The 18,766-nt window shown below is 36.6% G+C and overlaps 1 protein-coding gene across 4 annotated transcripts; it reads right to left on the bottom strand.

The window, feature by feature from the left end:
* Positions 1–5,359: 5,359 nt before the first annotated feature.
* Positions 5,360–18,690, bottom strand: LOC103976904 (LRR receptor-like serine/threonine-protein kinase FEI 1). Of its 4 annotated transcripts, none has more exons than XM_009392253.3 (14): positions 18,387–18,690; positions 16,348–16,508; positions 16,135–16,270; positions 15,291–15,362; positions 15,131–15,202; positions 13,445–13,516; positions 12,951–13,022; positions 12,800–12,871; positions 12,234–12,331; positions 10,572–10,736; positions 10,135–10,467; positions 9,000–9,245; positions 8,049–8,182; positions 5,360–5,814 (listed from the first exon to the last, which is right to left on the bottom strand). In XM_009392253.3, the coding sequence occupies exons 2-14, from the start codon at positions 16,436–16,438 to the stop codon at positions 5,596–5,598; spliced, it is 1,782 nt and encodes a 593-aa protein (XP_009390528.2). In that variant the 5' UTR covers positions 16,439–16,508; positions 18,387–18,690; the 3' UTR covers positions 5,360–5,595. The 4 variants fall into 4 exon arrangements, with proteins under 4 accessions (XP_009390528.2, XP_009390530.2, XP_064954392.1 ...); XM_009392255.3 differs by having other exon boundaries at positions 18,399–18,690; XM_065098320.1 differs by having other exon boundaries at positions 18,368–18,687.
* Positions 18,691–18,766: the final 76 nt, after the last annotated feature.

Raw genomic sequence — 18,766 nt, 5'->3', positions numbered from 1 at the left:
TTGGCTCTTCCACCGACATACACAGAGCTCAATCTTATGAGCTCAAATCCAAACATCCTATCACCGATTTGTGAAGCCCCACATGCACAGGGGAGTTTTCCTCCCTTGCATGGGTGACCATGGAACTTGGTGCAACCCATGAGGGGCTGGGGACTTTCACATGCCTCTTGTCTCGGCATTGCCTATCCTCACCAAACGCCTACGTGTCCTTCTCTCTCTCTCTCTCTCTCTCTCAAAAGCTATCCTAGAAGAAAGTTTCTTCATATTCCTCATGCTAGTGAATCAGGTTAACACAGAATGGTCAACTTCTACTTGATTTCATTTGTTTCAGCAGCATCAGACACAAACAAAGCTCGGAATGTTGCAGAAGAGATTATCTGACACAACTCAACTTATAGCTTCCTAGCATATTCAATGTATACCAACATTATCTTGACTACATTTCTGGAAGCAATGATATCATATAAGCAATTTAAGTGCATTAAATGATCAGCTGAATAGCCCATACTGAACGTACAAGGATTATATATTCCAATTGTTATGAAGGAATAGCCATTATTAAAAGAAGATATCCTGGATCTATGTATATATTTGTTTGTGATGGATATTTATTTCATACTGTAGGATTATATTCTTTATGATTCCAGCAATATATGCACAGGGATACCTTGACTGACTAAATAGATTTGTCAGCAGGTCTAAAAGCAATCTTCCATGTCTCAAGGGGTGCCCATGATCATGCCCACTAACCTTGAATAGGCTCCATCAATGCTTGAAAGGGAAGCTGGATTTGCCTCCCATCTGTGACTAGTGAATTCAGCAAATGTTGCAGATGAACTTTGCTTGTGCCCTCTCCTTGACTGATGAGGATAAAGATGACCACTGTCCCTTTTTGGACCTGAAAGGTTCAACCAGATCCAAATGTTATGCACCTGAAGTATTACTCACCCAATACATCACAAGATATGATCATGACAAGTTAGAACATGGCCAAAAGCAGACAGGAACCAATTAATGCAGTTCAACAAAACACAGGTTATATTTAGATATATAACCCAAAGCCAACCTAGAAAATTTTGAACTTATATCCAGTTTGATTATTTTTTCCAATATTCTGAAGGTGGATTCCATCAACTTTCGTTTACAGACAACATACCAAGTACTCGTTTACAGGCAAGTAGTATTCCCAAATGGCTTCAATTCACCTTTCTATCACGGTACTCATTTGCTGTCAATCATTAAGTTCTGAGAGACTTTCCATGCACATGAAAACCTTAAACTTGTTAGAAAAGGAGTTGCGTCTGTCTGCTGCAGAAAATCTTCAAACAGCATGAATCCAAGTTTGAGCAAGAGAACCATTCTTATAGAATAGACATAGATGGGCACATGAATAGGAAGGCTATGCAGACAATGCTGAACATGAGGTTTCATATCATGCCTATCCACAAATCTATTTTGCTGTCTTGTAACCCGGAGAAGGCTACCACCTCATTCCCAGTGGCATACATCGCCAGCTGTATCAATAACATAGATAATGTCTTTTGCAACATTTGATACTTACAGAGCCAAGATTCAGAATTTTTTGTAAACCATCCGATAGACACATTGTAACTCAGTATGTTGTCAAACAAGAATGAGGTACTATTATTGGTTGTCATATAAGCTTTTAGCTCAGATCTGACACTGTTAATTGCTACTTCAAAACTAAAATATCTCTACAAATATTATACTCTGATAAAAAGGTCAAGATGGTGCTAAAACTCAGGGCATCATTGTATCATATCAAAGTCAGTACTTTTTCATCCCCACTTGGCCACTAAGTTTACCTGGGTGGTCCATAAATTAGGCAAACTTGCCATTTAAAAGTAAGAAGGCATGGCCCGCATGCTCTTGATTGCTGCTACATGTCATCTTGTCAGCTGGTGATCTAGGTGAGCTCCAAATACTGCTATGACTTGACTTGATAAGCTTTGCATGGGGTAGGAGGCTAATAATTGTTCCCAAATGCCAAGCAAAATCACCTTATTTCATATCTATTTATACTCCATCCTACTTCCCTATGGCTCACCAACTTTCTCTTGCATGGATAGGTCATCAACAATGGGAGTTCCCTCAACTTCCCTGAGAAGGAGAATAAGAGGGACAGTTCCAGTGAGGGGGAAGAGCCATGTTCAAGCTATGGTGACAAGGAAACTAAAGAAGCTCAAGAAGATCATCCCAGGGTGCCAAGAAGTTGAATTAGAAGAACTGCTTCAGAGAACAGCCGAGTATATTGCCTTCCTGGAGCTGCAAGTAATTATTCTGAGGAGAATATCAAACCTTCAGGGTGATTCAGGCTATAGTTTCTCTAAAGGCTAATCCAGGCTATATGGTTAAGAAATAGAAAGTAAGTTTTATTTTCTGTTGTAATTCCTGCTAGCAACTCTACTAAGATATTTGGCAAGATTATCTCATAATATATCCATTTCCTCTGTCATCATAGTTTCTTGATGGGATCACCTACAATGATTAAACTCATCATTCACCTAAGCAGAAACACAACTTTCAAGAAAAACAAAAAAACTAGTGTAACACTTGATCAGCCGGAAACTCATCATGATCTATTAGCACTATAAATCGAGAAGAAACTAGTGTTACTCTTCCAGATCTCCAAATTGCTTTTTTCAGCTGTCTAAGCCTTAAAGTTAGAAAGGTGATGCAAGGAATTCATGCACTACTATTTTAAAGTGATTATTCACAATCAACTACAAAGATAGTCTGATTGAAAAAGAATGTCTAAGAGATGCAACATAATGTAACACTTGATATTTCTCATGCCGTCTTCATGTGAGGCAGTCAGCCAAATCTTAATCCATAAAGAGAAAATCTAAGAATCAGCCATTTTGAACTGGAAATGCATGTTTGAACTCCTATTGAGCTGACTCTTTTTTGACCTGATGTGACTGAAAAGAAGATGTTTGCAAGAAAAATCTGGGTGCAAATGTGATTCCATTAGACAGACAAGAAACAATGGCAGTTATGGTAAACAAAACACATGACAAAATGTTTTCTCTTCACACAAGAAAAGAAAAAATATATCATGATGGAGTGAACTGAGTTCATGTGATTTCAGTTCCCTGAAAAAGAGGTGAAGTGGTAGAACCTGAAGATTTTTGTTTCTCATCTACTTATGACAAAATTAGTCTGGCATGGCTATAAGTTTGGTTTTGCATCAGAGACCATCCTCAACAGCTGCTAAGATACCATCGCCAAAAAATGATACAGCAAGCATACATGTTCAGCACTAATAGGTTTTGGTTCATGATTAGTATGAACAAAGATGTCCACAAATAACTCAAGGTGGTTCATTATAAACATTGGACAAAGCTAATTGAACCATAAGAGTAAATGATTTGAGAATAAAATTGAAATTTAAGGAAAAAAAAATAAAGCCACCAAAATTTCATGGTTGGATCAGTTGCTAAAGAAGCAAAATCATTGAGGTCAGTAGTAAGAGTATATATTCTGGCTTTGAGTATTTGAGTTTCATGGCCAAAATTAAATGATGTGGTGAACGGACAACATATGCACAAATCATAAGAAGATCTGTCAGAGAAACAACTACTTGTTAATAAAAAAAGTTAAAAAACAAACTAAGAATCATTGCAGGACAAAGTGGAGCTCTTTTTGTCTTGGTCAAGATTCAGATGATAGCTATCAGGTATCTTTTTGAAGTTCATACTCCTATTCAATGCGCCAAAAACAGCTTACTCTGTGACTGACCTGATCATAGTCTCATCCATAACACCTGGAATATTAGTTAGAATCTGTGCATCATACATACTATATATTATCATTAAATTATACATTCTCTAGCATCTCTTGTAACTTGAGCAAATCAAACAGCTTACACTACAACCAAACCACATGCAGCAACTGAGGAAATATCTAAAGCAACACATCTAATTGTTGCTAGGCTGTAAAGAAGAAATCTACCTACTCCTGTCCTTGTTTCAAGAGTGGAATTATATCCAAAAGGTTCTTCCATCTCTTATGGTGCCTAGTGGCTAGTGCAAGCAAAATAACATCAGTTGGTGCTTAAGATCTATAACATGTAGGGTTTAAAATTAACGGCCTTTCTATGCTTAGTCTCAGGAGTTTATCTCAAGTCCCACCAGTTCAGGCACAGTAAAAAGGCTGCAGAACGCTGCATGCCTCTCGGCAATCAAAGGGGTCAAACTATTAGAAAAAGGCATGTCCATAGCCGAACAAGGCAGACAGCCAATGTCCCTCAACCATGATCTCAGCCAGCTCTTGGATTGCCACATATAAGAAGAGAAGCAACCTAGTGCAATCCCATCCACCCCCAAGCAGCATATGCGCAAGCATGTGGTGTGCCTTTTAACACAAAGGCACTGGTTTCCTGTTACATCCTTTCCTATTAGTTTGTTCATCCCTTCCCTGAGGTCCTCCAAGTCTCTTTCTCCCTCTAATGTTACCATAGACCCCATGGTTTGCAGCCTCCTCCTACAAGCTAGGCCTGGACTCCCTGGTGAATAGGTTGTACCAAGAAATCTGCGCAAAGCAAGAAAGTAGAATGCCCAAATATATCATATCAGCTTAACAAAAAAGTAGGGTTTCTTACCGTCACACACACTGAATCCAAATTGTTTGTGTCGATTCGTCTTCATTCTCATAGAAATGGACCGAGAGATCGATCGAAGCCTGCCGGACGGTAAGGTCCTAAGACTTTTTTCGCTCGCTCATCCAAACCGTGAAGTGATGAGCGATTGCAACGCGACAGGTACACTTAAAGGACCGAATCCTTCTCCGGCTACCTAATAATAGAATGAAACTCCAAATTGCCGACTGACTCGATCATCAAAGGGAATTATGTCGGATTCACTGTTTGCCAATAGGAAATTAGCACTTATAATCCATCGAAAGCTACAACTCGAGATCGCAGAACAGTCCTTTTTGCAAGCATCCCGTGATAGAAGCCAATGAACAGATCTGCAATTTCATCTCTTAAATATTATATATATAATCCTAGTTAGTCAACAGTGATCTTTCATCATTCTATGCTGTACTTACAGATGAAGCTTTCGATACCAACAAAATCACGACATAGTCCCTGGAAAACATATAAACTAAAATAAATACAGAACAAGGCTTTCAATAAATGCAAAAGGTAAAGAAACCAGTGAGAGAAGTTTATGATACAACACACTTTCCACTGCTTGTTCATAAGATGACCCGACAAAAACCTCATGAAGAACAATCTCCCTTGTCCACATTCAATGATAAGAGGAGAAAACAAAATCACTCGAATGATAAAAGCATGATAATGAATCCAGTTTGCAGAAAAATTCATGCGGTCTGGTGTTTCGAACTAGTCATTTCCTATTACTGAATTATTAAAGATAGCACCATCTGAAGATAAATTCTCTTCTGACAAAAACAGGACTCTCGCTAATTTGCAGAAGGGACAGACAATCATTTACATGAACTGCAGTGGAAAGAATGAATGAATTGTGAAAATGCGTTAACGACGCCGCTGTATCAACTTCATTTTCACAAGAAACAGGAGTTAACAGACAGCAAGCGTAATGCAGCTCAATCCGAGTTTGAGTCGTAGAAATCGCTAGGGCATGGTGTCATCACCTCAGATTCCAGCATTTGCACCACTCTGTGCATTGTCGGCCTGTCCTCCGGAGAAGATGACACACATTGAATGGCAACTGAAAGCAAAGCATCTAGGCTTTCCCTCTGCACTCCCTCACACAAAGGGTCTATAATTTCTCTTTGGCGATTCTCCACAATCAAAAAATTCAGCTGAAACAGAAAATGAGAATGATGTACAAGTCATTTCTTACCAAATATAGGTTCGTTCACTTATAAAATCAGTTTGATATGTAATTTCCCCAGTGCATATTTTCCAAATGTAAAGCTTGCGCATGAGAAGTTAGAAAGACCCATTCCTACCTGGAATTTGTGATTGTGGTTATACAAAAAAAGGTCAATGAGAAAGCCTCCACAATTGGCATGCTCTTAAATAATGTTTACAGGCTTAAAATTGGCTACAAAAGATCGTGTAGGAAATCATCATGCCATTACTTGATCCAGGAATAAGCAAGAACAAACCCCTAGAGTATACCTGAATAGGTTACTGCATATATTACAACTAGCCCTCAGCAAGAGATGTGATTAGGACTTGTTGCTCATGAACAACTTAAGCTCAGCCCCCAGGCTCGAGCAGCTCGAGCATAGCTCGTCTTCAAAGCAAATAAAACACACACTAACAGTTCAACGCTCCTGAGCAGCTTAACGAGCCAAAAGCCCAAACAAAACCCAATTAGCTCAGGCTCAGCTCATTAAGACTGAGTTATTCGATCAACTTATGTATCAGCTAATCTCAGCTGTGTAATTTCATAGAATGTTGGAGATCCAACCCTCAGATCCAATAGATATAAACACTAGTGTTTTTTACCCCAAATAGATGAAAGAGTATGGTTTGTTTCTGCAGTAGGATCCCTCTCTTCATTCAGATTCCAGCATCATCACCATTTCCCCGTGAACTCAACAACCCTGACCATATGCCAGGATGGACAAAAAAGGAAATAAAAATGGAGTACTTGCAATATGCCCCCATTACATCTCTCACTAACAAAGTAGCATTGTAGCACCATGATCTGGGAAATTGCATTTGGAGAAGAATAATGGGCAACTATGAATCCATTAAATATAACTTAACTACCCGATCCCACTAGGCTGCGACTCTAGATCTCTCCTCAATCTGCACATCCCCGACTCCCCCTTCTCTGAAACCAAAGCAGACTGATCTCAGAGCCCAAGTCTGAACATGGGTGTTTGATCCTCCTAAAGCTGAGCACAAAAAAAATCACCCTGTTCACTTGAACTCAGACAACTGATAGAGCAAAGAGAAAAACTCCAATCTAAAGATAACTTCCAGCTCAGGAAAGCCCCAGCAAACAGAGAACGAGCTCCATGCAAAACCCAGCATAGACATGCTAATCTGACAAACCAAGAATCATCAAAGAATTTTATTTTCAGACTCCATATGTCATTATATAACCAACACCAAATAGTTGGTATAAAGGCTCGGTTATTCCATATCCAAAGAAATTTAATAATCTTCCATCAACAGCATAGTAATTAGAAGATTAAGTACCCGGAATCAAGTCTTGTTATAAGCAAGTGATGCAAAAATTGACAAGGTGCCATAGTGGATCCACAACAGGTCCAATGAAATATCTGCCCGAATAAGGTTAAGCAAAGGTTAATATGAACAGTATGATAATGGATGCATACAGTCACCCAGTCAAAATAAGACATAGAGGATTCTGACAAACTGCATTGTGCAAGATCCTTAAGCCTGATTTGATCCATTTAGACTCCTCTTGATCTTCTACATGTAGTAAATTTTAGATCCTCCATTAAGACCATGCCTATATCTTGATGGTTCTTAAGAGAAATTTTAATGCAAATATAAAGTCAGAAGAAATTAGTAGATACCAGACTTTGATAGATCAAATGCACCAGTCAGCAACACAATAACTAGAGTTAGTCATAGAAGTGGACTTTCCCTTATCTCATTTTCAACCATAAGTACAGGCCTTTTTCTTAAGAAAAACAGAAACTGAAATAGATGGTCTCCCATCCCCATAATATCTCCATTTTAAAAGACTAACTCTCAGTATACAACTCTAACTAGGAAAGTAACCACCCTAATCTATACTACAACCATATTAGATTTGAGTTCCACTGCACCATGGATGTAAGATAGCTTTAGCAACATACTTCATGGATGTAAGATAGCAATAACCTTTAATTATGAAGCCCATTTGAATTTCATTAATATTTAATTGAAGCTTAATACAAATGGCATATGATAGTAGATAACTATATATCTAATTTAAAATCAAAGACGATAAACAATTAAGAAAAAACAAATTTCTTCAAAGCAAACCAAACAATAATTTCACAGATCAGTACATATGGATCATGTCAGATAAAGAAAATAATTAAGGCAGATGATAAAAACTTACCCATCCAACTATATTCAAACCTTTCTCAATGAATGATGAATCAGTTGGCCGTTTTCCACTCAATACTTCAAGCACCAAGACACCAAAACTGTACACATCAGTTTTTTCTGTAGCCCTACCACTCTGCATGTACTCTACAAACAGAACAGTAATAGTTCAATTCTTCGAAGAAGTAAAAAAAGTGTTCAGATGGTCAAATTGTTTGAGAAAATAGAAGAGCAGCAAGCAATGCTTCGATGCCAATACACAACCAGAAAATTGGTGAAACTAACTTAAGCTATGACAAAGACATGCCAGGTATAAATTGCAATTAAAGTCAGACGAATATGGTACTGAGTTGTGGTGTTTTATTAAAAAAACTAAATAACAACTGCAGTTATTAGCCAAGTATGATGAAAATACTTATGGAAAGAGAAGCAGAATGCTGGATAGCATGAAGAAATAACTGTGGTATTAGCTATTAAGTTTCCCCATAATCACATTCGTAAATACTCAGTTAGGTAAAGATGACTGGCTTGTTGCAAGAAACAAACACCAACTGTTCAATTACTGGTGCTTGCCACCTAAGCAATTAGTCATTCGAATAAGCCACCTATTGGAGTAGAAAAAGAATTAAATCCCCAAGAATAGTTTAACAACTTTTTAAATAACAAAAAAATGTATAGTTCCATCTTGAAATATATTGCCACCAGAGTAATGTATCCATATTTAAAAGAAAATGAAGAAATATTGATGCATCATTAAGTCACAGATGAAGAAATATATAGACGCATCATTAAGTCGTAGATAACCATGACCAACGTCCAGTATGGTTTACAGTTACACTACCAAGTAAAGATCTGTGCTTGTTCAAGCAAATTGAAATCCTAGAAGCTTTATAGAATTTGATACGAGAGCATAAAATTCATCAACAAGAAAACAGATTTATCTAATGTGTATTGTGTGATGTACCTGGAGCAAGATAACCAAAGGTTCCAGCAACTATTGTGGTTATATGTGACTCTTCATCCTCCAACAATTTTGCAAGTCCAAAATCAGATACACGAGCTTCAAGATTCCCATCAAGTAATATGTTGCTGGACTTGATGTCACGATGTATTATTCGAGGTGAACAATCATGATGCAAGTACGCAAGTCCTTTTGCAGCGCCCAGGATGATATTAAGGCGTGCATCCCAGTCCAATTGTTCTGCTCTTTCTGTTCAATTACAATTATAAATATCAAATTGTTATGTCAATATGACTTGTATAAATGACCAGGACCACCTCATCACATAGATAGGACGCCTAATAATATGAACCTGCAAGTAATACTGAATTCATTGAAAACATAGGGGCATACTATTAACGTGAGTCTAACTCAAAAGAATGTACTAAGCCGATAAAAAGGGATGAAACTGAGTGTTTAACTACAGACTTGCAGAAGCAAATAAAATCCACAGATGTTCTTACCAAGGTGCAAACCAGGTTTAACTGGTAGATGAAAATGATGAAATTGAGTGTATAAACTACATACTGACAGAAACAAATAAAATCCACAAAAAAATTGATCAAGGATTTTAATCTTGGTCACACACACTAGTTTCAGCAAGTGATCAAACTGGTAGTCCAAGAATATATGGGTATACTGACTTATACCACCTGGTATCGCTTAAAAAAATTTTAATTGTATTCCGTTGTGCCTTTAAATGATTCACATGGTATTGGTGTACTGGTGTGCCTATCATATGAATGATGCCCATATATTGAACATTTAGTTTCCTTTCTTTTATAGTGAGGCATACTGCACCGGTGAAGAACTATACATACTACTCTGATAAGATTTCAGTATGAGTAATATGACTAGTATTTATAAGTTTGAATTCACAAACCATTTCAAGCTGTAAACAAAGACAATAGTTAAAAAATGAAAATAAAAACTAAGTGCTCAATACAAGAAGCAAAGGAGTGGCCTGCTCAATGAAATTCTACTAAGTTTTCAATGCCAAATTATACTAGAAAAAGGAATTAATAATCATAACAAACATGTGGAGCAGAATAACACTAAAAGAAACCAAGTTCAAATTGACAGCGAGTGCAGAACTAACCATGTAATACTTCATCCAAGCTTCCACCAGGTAAGAAATCATAGATTAACAACTTAGAGGAAGGTGAATTGCAATATCCTCGAAGATTAACCAAATACCGATGTTTAATGCTCCCCAAAATTTCAAGTTCTCTGTCAAAGAACCGATCCAGGACTTCATTTGTCTTCATTATTCTTTTCAATGCGAAAACATTTCCATCATCCATGGCAAGCTTGTATACAGTTCCAAAGCCCCCAGAACCGATGATGTTTTCCTCATTTAAGGTCTCTAGTTTCCTAAGAATATCTTTTGATGAGTAGGGCAAGTCCCCGTGAAAAATTACTATGGATGCACCTGAAATAGGATACTGTGTCAGAAAACTCTCCAATACTTATCTCCAGAATAACAAAATGAATATGTCAATATGCTTGTAACAACAACTCAACAAGTATTGGTACCTCCACTAACATCCATCGCAGGACCACTGATGTCACCTTTACCAAACTTCTTATAAAGGAAGCAACCCCAGAAACACATTAGTGCCACCAACAACAAAGCTCCTACTGTTGCTACAGCACTTGTAACAAGCTTAGCAGAATTCTTTGACGGGTGCTTTAGGTTATCTGTGCAGGTACATTACAATCTCATAAACAAACAGTGAGAATAATGTTAAAGGAAACAAAGGATGTTAATCGTAATTACTTAGTTTTTAGACTTCCAACATTCTCTAAAGTCAAATATAAGTCATCCTGGAAGTGCTTGCATAAGCCAACATTGTGAAGCCCCGAAGAGTAATATTATTTTACAACAACATGCCATGGTCAGAAATTTTATAATAGTCAAAATATGTCAATAAGGTCCTCATTTAGATGTATATTCCCCAAGTTAATAAAAATTCAGAAAAGTAAATACAAGTTCTAAATCTATTTAAAGATGCACATCTTATTGCAGAAACCTAAAGTGACTGTTGTTAGGATCCAGATCATATTAGAAATAGCAGATGAGCTTAAATTGGATATGCTCATAGTACTCAGATCCTTTTAAATTCCTAGAAAATGTAATATATCTGGAGGTTTCAAAAAAGTGTAAGCATATGCAACTTAAGTGGTAGATGAATGGCAAGTTATACTAAAACAAATATGATGCTGTCTCCTAATTATTATTTGTATAGAGGACTCCATAAAATAATAGTTTTATAAAAAGTTACAAACACATTCTCAAGTGGTCGATCCACACAAATATTACCTTTGTATGCATTTCAAATTCTAAATCTCCTTTTCTTAAAAGCAAGTATTGTTTCACAGACATGGACACAATCATTGGTAATACATTATACATGCATAACTATGGTAATTAAAATGTAAAGAAATCATAAATGTCTTGTATGAATCTGCTTATTCAGGACTCCACTACATATTTCAATCGTCCAACAGTCACTGGCATGCCAACAGTGAAGACAGAGTTGATATACATATTAGCAACAACATTTCACTTTCCCTGATGACGAATTAAAGAAACATAAAAACTCATTTGGTTGTTAACCACTTCTAAATAACAATTTCAAGCTGCACATTTTCAACTAAATCCAAAAGCAACAAGAAGCCAAGGCCCCAGCTATGAGGCTGATTATATGATTTTTTTTCCTGACACAGAGCTCTATTGATGGCAATATCATTTGTCAAACTAAGAGCCAACAATCTCTATCTACTGTTTCAGATAATTTTTTCATAGAATCATTTCCTCAAATAGAAAGGTTTTCTGAGATCTTCCTTTACCAATCCCATGCCACTAATCCAAATTGACTCATCTCATTTAGGTAGAATACCTATCTGTTTTTATAACATGAAAGTTTAGGCCTATGCGTTGTGATTCTACCTGATTCAGACCCCAGGATGATATGGAGATCATATGATCCCAGGAACATAATTCTCTAAACAAACACATATGGACAAATACAAACTTAAAAAAGCTAATTGCCTTTCTTTCAAAATATCAAGAAAATAAAAGCTTAAGATAGTTTTGCTTGCATAGTTATGAAGACAACAGAAATTGACTTCTCTTAATGAAAATGGTGACAGATACTGTGAGACAATGTGTATCTGAAGGAGAGTGCATACTACCTGGATAGAATAGTTGAGAACCTCCTGAGGGTGATGGAATCTCATCCTTGCAGACAACACCAATTTGCTTTCCACACAATCCACGGTTTCCAATAAAGCTGAATGTCATTCATACGAGACCGATTAAGTACGATTTGCATGAGTAACCAGCTTTTTTTTAATTATTTTATTCATGATCAGCCTAGCCCTTGCTAATTTATAAATGAGTACAAGAAATAAAATCTAAAGCACCAAACCTGCAGTTGGTTCTCTCAGATTCGTGTGGTATGCAAATATGTTGAAGTATTTTGCAGTAAAATAATAAAAGAAAGTAATATATTCGTATTTGCATGTAAGCAGCTCGAATGGCTTGGTACTGTTAGTTAATTGGCACATCACAACATTTAAATCCATGAATGCAAAGTATGTTAATAAACATAACCTTTAGATTCACCTTTCGTGTTAAAATGAATCAGTATAAACAACAAAATAATTAGATGGAGAAGCTTCAGTAGAGTGGAAAAGGAATTTTTTAAAGGTTCATACTCCTGACTAGCTATCATCAAAAGTGAGCATGTACTACTTACGAAGCCTCATTAAATTTGAAGAGTGCACCTTCAGATGATATTCTTCCAGTCAAAAAGTTCATTGATACATTGCTTCAAAAAGATATCAGAAATCAGTTTTGATGACTAATAAATTCATTCTAAACATATATGAACATAGAAAATCACTTACAATAATGTTAATTTTGTGAGGTTACCAAGAGATTGAGGAATGGTTCCGCTCAGAGTGTTGCTAGAGATATCCCTAACAGAGTAAGCAGAAATAAATGTAAAGTACAACAAAGAAATACTGAATTTCTTGACATCCAAGAAGATGACAGAAAAGTATTTCATAGCCAAAACATATTACATCAACAAGAGAAACATAAATCAGCTTAAGGTCATAACAGAGTATGTTCCCAACATAAATGTTGGCACATAACATCAGTAATCGACTGGCACCTGCATTGGTGTGGTACAGCACCATGATATTTAACCATGCCAGTAATACTGCTCCCAAAACACAATAACCTATCTTACCTTCTATAAACATGGATGGCGCATAAACCAGAAGAAATAGCTTGAGGTTTGTTAATCATAGTCAAATAAGATATTTAGCTATCAGACAGTTAAAAAGTTGTAGATAACCGTTAAAATACAAGTGGAACAACAAGAATACAGACTTACAAAATCTGCAACTCCAAAAGATTACCAAGCTCTGGTGGAATAGTTCCACTCAAATAATTTCCCTGCAAAGATCTGCAAAGAGTTGATACTATGAGGTTCCCAAGTTGTAATATATTTTTACCATAAGATAAATGAGTACAACTGTAGGAAAAACTAAAACATAAAATAGTTCATGAATCTGATCTAAGGGCTGGTCGGTCAACCCAATCCTACAACTGGAAAGGTCATAAACTCTGTTAAACACATTGGTTGCTACATCAGAAAGAGTCTATGTAGAATCTTTAAAAGGTAGCTAATAGAGCTTAACTTCAGGAGATGATTTAATTTATTTAAGCACTTTTTGGCTTGAACCTTGGCTATTCTCTGTCGTGAGATGGTGACATGAATGGCAAAGATCCACATTTTAAGCAGGTCAAAAGCTATGATTAGAAATTTAGAATTGAATAGCAATTTCAGTAATCAAAATCTCAATCTATTTATCAATCATCTCAATGTCTCTGCACCCCAGCAGGGAACATTTCTAGAGGCACTCCCAGTTTCCTCTCTGTTAGAAGGGGAGTTCTAACTCTTGAAAAATTGTGCACTTCCTCTTTCCATTAATTAGTGACCAGGACATGGACTTCAGTATCTTGATCTCATGTGATTGTTTCTTTAGAAAAATCATGAGTTTTTGGATGGGTGCTGTCAGTTTGACAGCCCATCATATGATTCTTGCAAATCTTTCATGAAGCCAACTCAACTTGGAGGCAAATTCTATAGTAAATTTCATAAACATGGGAAATGCCTGCTGATGACAATATTAAGAAGACCATTCAAAAGATCCCTTTTGAGAGGAAAGTTTTGAGTGTTAAAAAGTGAAATCAAACAGATGAAATCTATCCTTGAGTAATGATGAACTTTCCAAAAGTATATGTGATATGAAAAGGAATGGCAGTACATTTGCCACAAAACTCGAGAAACAAAGTACATTTCTCTGAACCAGGACAATTGGGTCAATGACAAATTGACAGATGAAGTGACGAGCATCATCAAATTGCAGTTTGACTTAGGCTGATGGTTTAAGGGATGACAAGCGAGAAAAATGGCACATATCAAAACCAATAAACTGAAGAAATGGCATGGATGGCAATGATATACAGATTCCTTGCAAAATGAATCCTCATATGTGTGTTCTATCCTAGTAGAAAGAATTCATGTAGCAACTTCAAGAGAAAGCACTACAAGCCAGAATAACTCGACCAACTCTCAAAGTTGCTCATGAAAAATCTTAGCTTTCTGTTCTCTTTAACACTCTAGCTAAGTGCTTCAAGTTGAATGTAGAGTAGTAATCACAACAACACGGTCTACCCGATATAGATTATGCATGAATGAAACCCTGGACAAAATTCTAAAATGACAATCGCATAACAGACTATTCACCTAGAAATCCATATGTTTGAACTCCTTTTTGGTCCATCAAATGACATTACTAATACTTTTGGACAATTGCTGGATCATACAGGATTGCTAGTGCAATAATACCAATCTCAACACATCTTAACATTGAAAACAACAGTTGGCTTTTTTTCTCAAAGGAAAAAAAGTATGCATTAATAATATGATAATTACAATAATTGATAGTAACAAGTTAGTAGCAGTTTATGCGTATAAGTTAATAGTACATCCAGTAAGCAAATAAGAACTTACAAATATTGTAGCTCTGCGCAATTTCCTAGTTCTGGAGGGATGACACCGTATAAGCTGTTGCCATGCAGAGCTCTACAAGAGAAGGGTTAAGGTAGCAGTAAATAATGACTATTTAACAGAAACTGAGGAAACTAATAGACTCTCTTTGGATGATACTGACAGCAGCTTTAAGTAATTTAGCTTTCCTATTTCTGGTGATATGGAACCAATCAACTTGTGGTAGGCAAGCCTCCTGAAACAAATAACACACTAAACTAGTTATGCATAACAACAATCCCAAGACCATTAAACTAAAAAGAAAGGATTTAATGACCAAAAATTATCCAATTGATGAATTTTGTGAACTCCATATACAACATACTGGACACCAAATACAAGAAGCAGCAAGATGATGCCTTACCATCATGACTCTCACATGCTATAAATGAGATTCAAATATGGCAAGACAAATACTACCCCTTTTGAGGTGAAAAAAAATATAGAAATATCTGATGTCTAATCATGATTACTTGAGCATGTGAAGTTTACATATTTTAAGAGCATAGTGACAATCTTGACCCACATACACTACAACAAAGAGTTCAAGCTCCCCTTTGAAGTAAGGTACCAGTAGCTGGTTGATAAGAAGTATCTATTGAGCAATAGTGGTTTTAGATGCAGAGTAACAGGCACTAAATACAACTGCTAAGGTTCACAGGATAAGGTTGGGTTCAGGGTCACTTGTAGGATTTTGGAACAGGATAAATTTGTACCCATCAAAACCATTTATGGAATAAACTTTTTGTTTTTTTTAAATGACTGGAAATCAACTGAAATCATCAGGATTGACCAGAATCCATTAAGTTGGGAAATTAACTTGAGCGAAAAAAAAAAAAAAAAAAAACCTAGCTAGGACACAGGGATTTGCCGAAAGTCTGCCAAAACCAAAAGGAAAATGGTTGGTATTCACAGGATCAGATTGGAAGCCATTGGGAGATCGGCTGAGCCTACCAACATATACTTACAGATGAATAATTCTCTTAGTACTACTGTCACATGTTACACCTCTCCAACTACAAGGATCAGGATCTTCTTGTCTCCAATTGAGGAAAACACCATCTGAACCAACAATTGCTGTCTTAATGCTAAGCAACACCTCACCTGTAAAATAATTCAGCCTAAAAGTTATACATAAAATAATAGAGCAAAACTTAGTAGTCTAAAGAATCATCTCATACCATCTGGACTCATTGCGTTGGTTAAACTCATTAAAAGTGGCACTATCACAACAAAGAGTAGCCTCTGACATTTCATCAAAAATTGTCTCATTGAAGTGCTCGTCAAGCATAATGGGACTACGTTAAACAATTATATGGTCCACATCTGCTCCATCAAGAACCTAATTTTCATTGAAAGTTCAAATTTCCATCAATAAGATGAAAGAATAAAAGAAATCTAAACAGGTAAGAGAAAAACATATAAGTTTTGCATAAATAGCATTGTCAGCAAATGACTAATGAGCAAGCAAACAAACACTATAATATATTTTGGTTATTGAATGGAAAAACAGAAACAAATCAAATTCCTCAGACACCTTCTTTGAGAATAATGAAAATATTATTCCCCACAAATAGAATTACGTGGATCAAAGACACTTGGACACAGTTTCAACATATATTTGAGCCAAGAACCTTTTGGATGAAGGGAGTAAGCCACTAGGCCAACGCATGGTTTGTGAATTTCTCACTTATGATGATGCCTTGGTGGATCTCTAATAAACTAATTTGTTCAAAAATTTCTTTTATTGAAGGGTGACATCAAGTGCAATGATTGGTTACCAACGGGTAACCCAAGCAGCAAAACAGCATCTACCTCCTCTAAGAAGTAAGAACATTGTCAGGATCATGATTCTACCCAAATTAAGGATCAATATGAGGTCCTTAGCATTGAAATCACAGAATCAGATCAAAGATAATAAGATTTTACAGACCATTTAACAACACTTGGGTCCATGATCCAATAAACATCATAATCCATAAAGCATAGTTAGCTTTACAACTTTCTTACAAAATTTTACTTTTTAACGAAGAAGCATATTATAATCACACAAAACACCCGATATCTTTGATTTTTACCACCCACTTTTACTCTGTGAATAATGTTTTCACCAGGCTCTCCTTCCTATTTATTAATATATACAAGATACCTAAAACTTTCACTTGCAGGAATGTTTTGTCCACCCATCATTACAAAACCCTCAATTTTTCTAGTGGCATTACTGAAATTGGGTTTCATATAGGTCTTAGTTATACTTAGTTTAAAAATATCAAATTTTTATCTTTGTTACTCATGTTCAAAGCTAATTCCAATTAGACTCATCGGGTACAATAATATCATCGGCAAACAACAAATGCCATGGAAGTTAATCCTACATATGCTAGTGATATGTCCATTACCAATAATAAAAGGATACATACATAAAATTGAATCTTTGTGTAAACCAACAGTTGAAAAATAAAGACTCACTGACTAATATATATATATATATATATATATATATATATATATTATTACATCAACAATAACTAATTTACACACTCACTATTTCGTTTTAACTTTTCATCAACTCTATTGTAGGACTAATTTACATATCCACAATCCAGTACACCCTTTTAAGTTTGCCTCCAATGATAATGCTTCATAAAAAATATTGGTTCTGATCATTTCAAAAACGGCTCATATCTTAGGGAACAATATGAGTAACAAATGAAATGCATGAATGAAATTTACAAATATGGCATACAAAAGTCATGAAACTTACATGCACAACTTGCATAACGTAATCATCATAATAGATAACAACCCCCCTCCATTAGTATTCAAACTTGGTGAATCAAACCTAAGTTAAGGGTCTAAACTGAAAGACCAGTGATTAATAGACACACTGCCGACACTCCAGTAGTTTGATGGCATTCAAAGATCTCGACATGCGTGCAGTCGGAATCACTTCTTCAAGGCATGGTGGAGTCTCACAACTGAAAATTTTTTATTAAGTCTTTGCCAACATACTTAATGTCTTCGACCATCAGAGGCATCTTAAATTCGCATATTTCATGAGAAGGATGTTAATATAGTTGGGGGAAAAGTAATTTCTTGTTCCTAACTTTGTCCAAAAGACGAAGCAAGAGAAGATCTCTGCTCAAACGAAATCTTCGCTTCTCATCGCAAACAACGAATACCAAGAACCAAGAGAACCACGAAATCAAGAAATGCTCACTAGTCCGAAGACCTAATTCCACCGGCAGCTGGAAAACCAGAGCTCGGAAGAGCTGGAAAGCGGGATGCGGGTGGCCACGCGGAGATCCGCCAGAAATCTTGACGAACCGGCGGAAAGAAGACAAATCGGTCCCTCCCCGCCGGCGATCGGGGCGGGGAAGAGGTGACGATCGGGCCGGAGCTGCGGGAGGAGATGCTGACGCCGGGAGATCGCCTATGTCGGCTAGGGGAGGGGGCGAGGGAGAGACAGAGCGACTGTGAGAGAGAGAAAGAGAGAAGGGGGTGAGTGTGATGGTTTTGTGGTTTTGCCACAACAGGAGGTGAGGTGGAATAGAGGAAGCAGACGGCGGATATGTTCCCGTACGTTGATTTCTTTATGCG

This window comes from Musa acuminata, chromosome BXJ2-3 (assembly GCF_036884655.1).
Source record: "Musa acuminata AAA Group cultivar baxijiao chromosome BXJ2-3, Cavendish_Baxijiao_AAA, whole genome shotgun sequence".
Classification (NCBI taxonomy): domain Eukaryota; kingdom Viridiplantae; phylum Streptophyta; class Magnoliopsida; order Zingiberales; family Musaceae; genus Musa; species Musa acuminata.
Note: the sequence above shows the minus strand (reverse complement) of the source record. Positions and strands in the feature narration are given on the sequence as shown.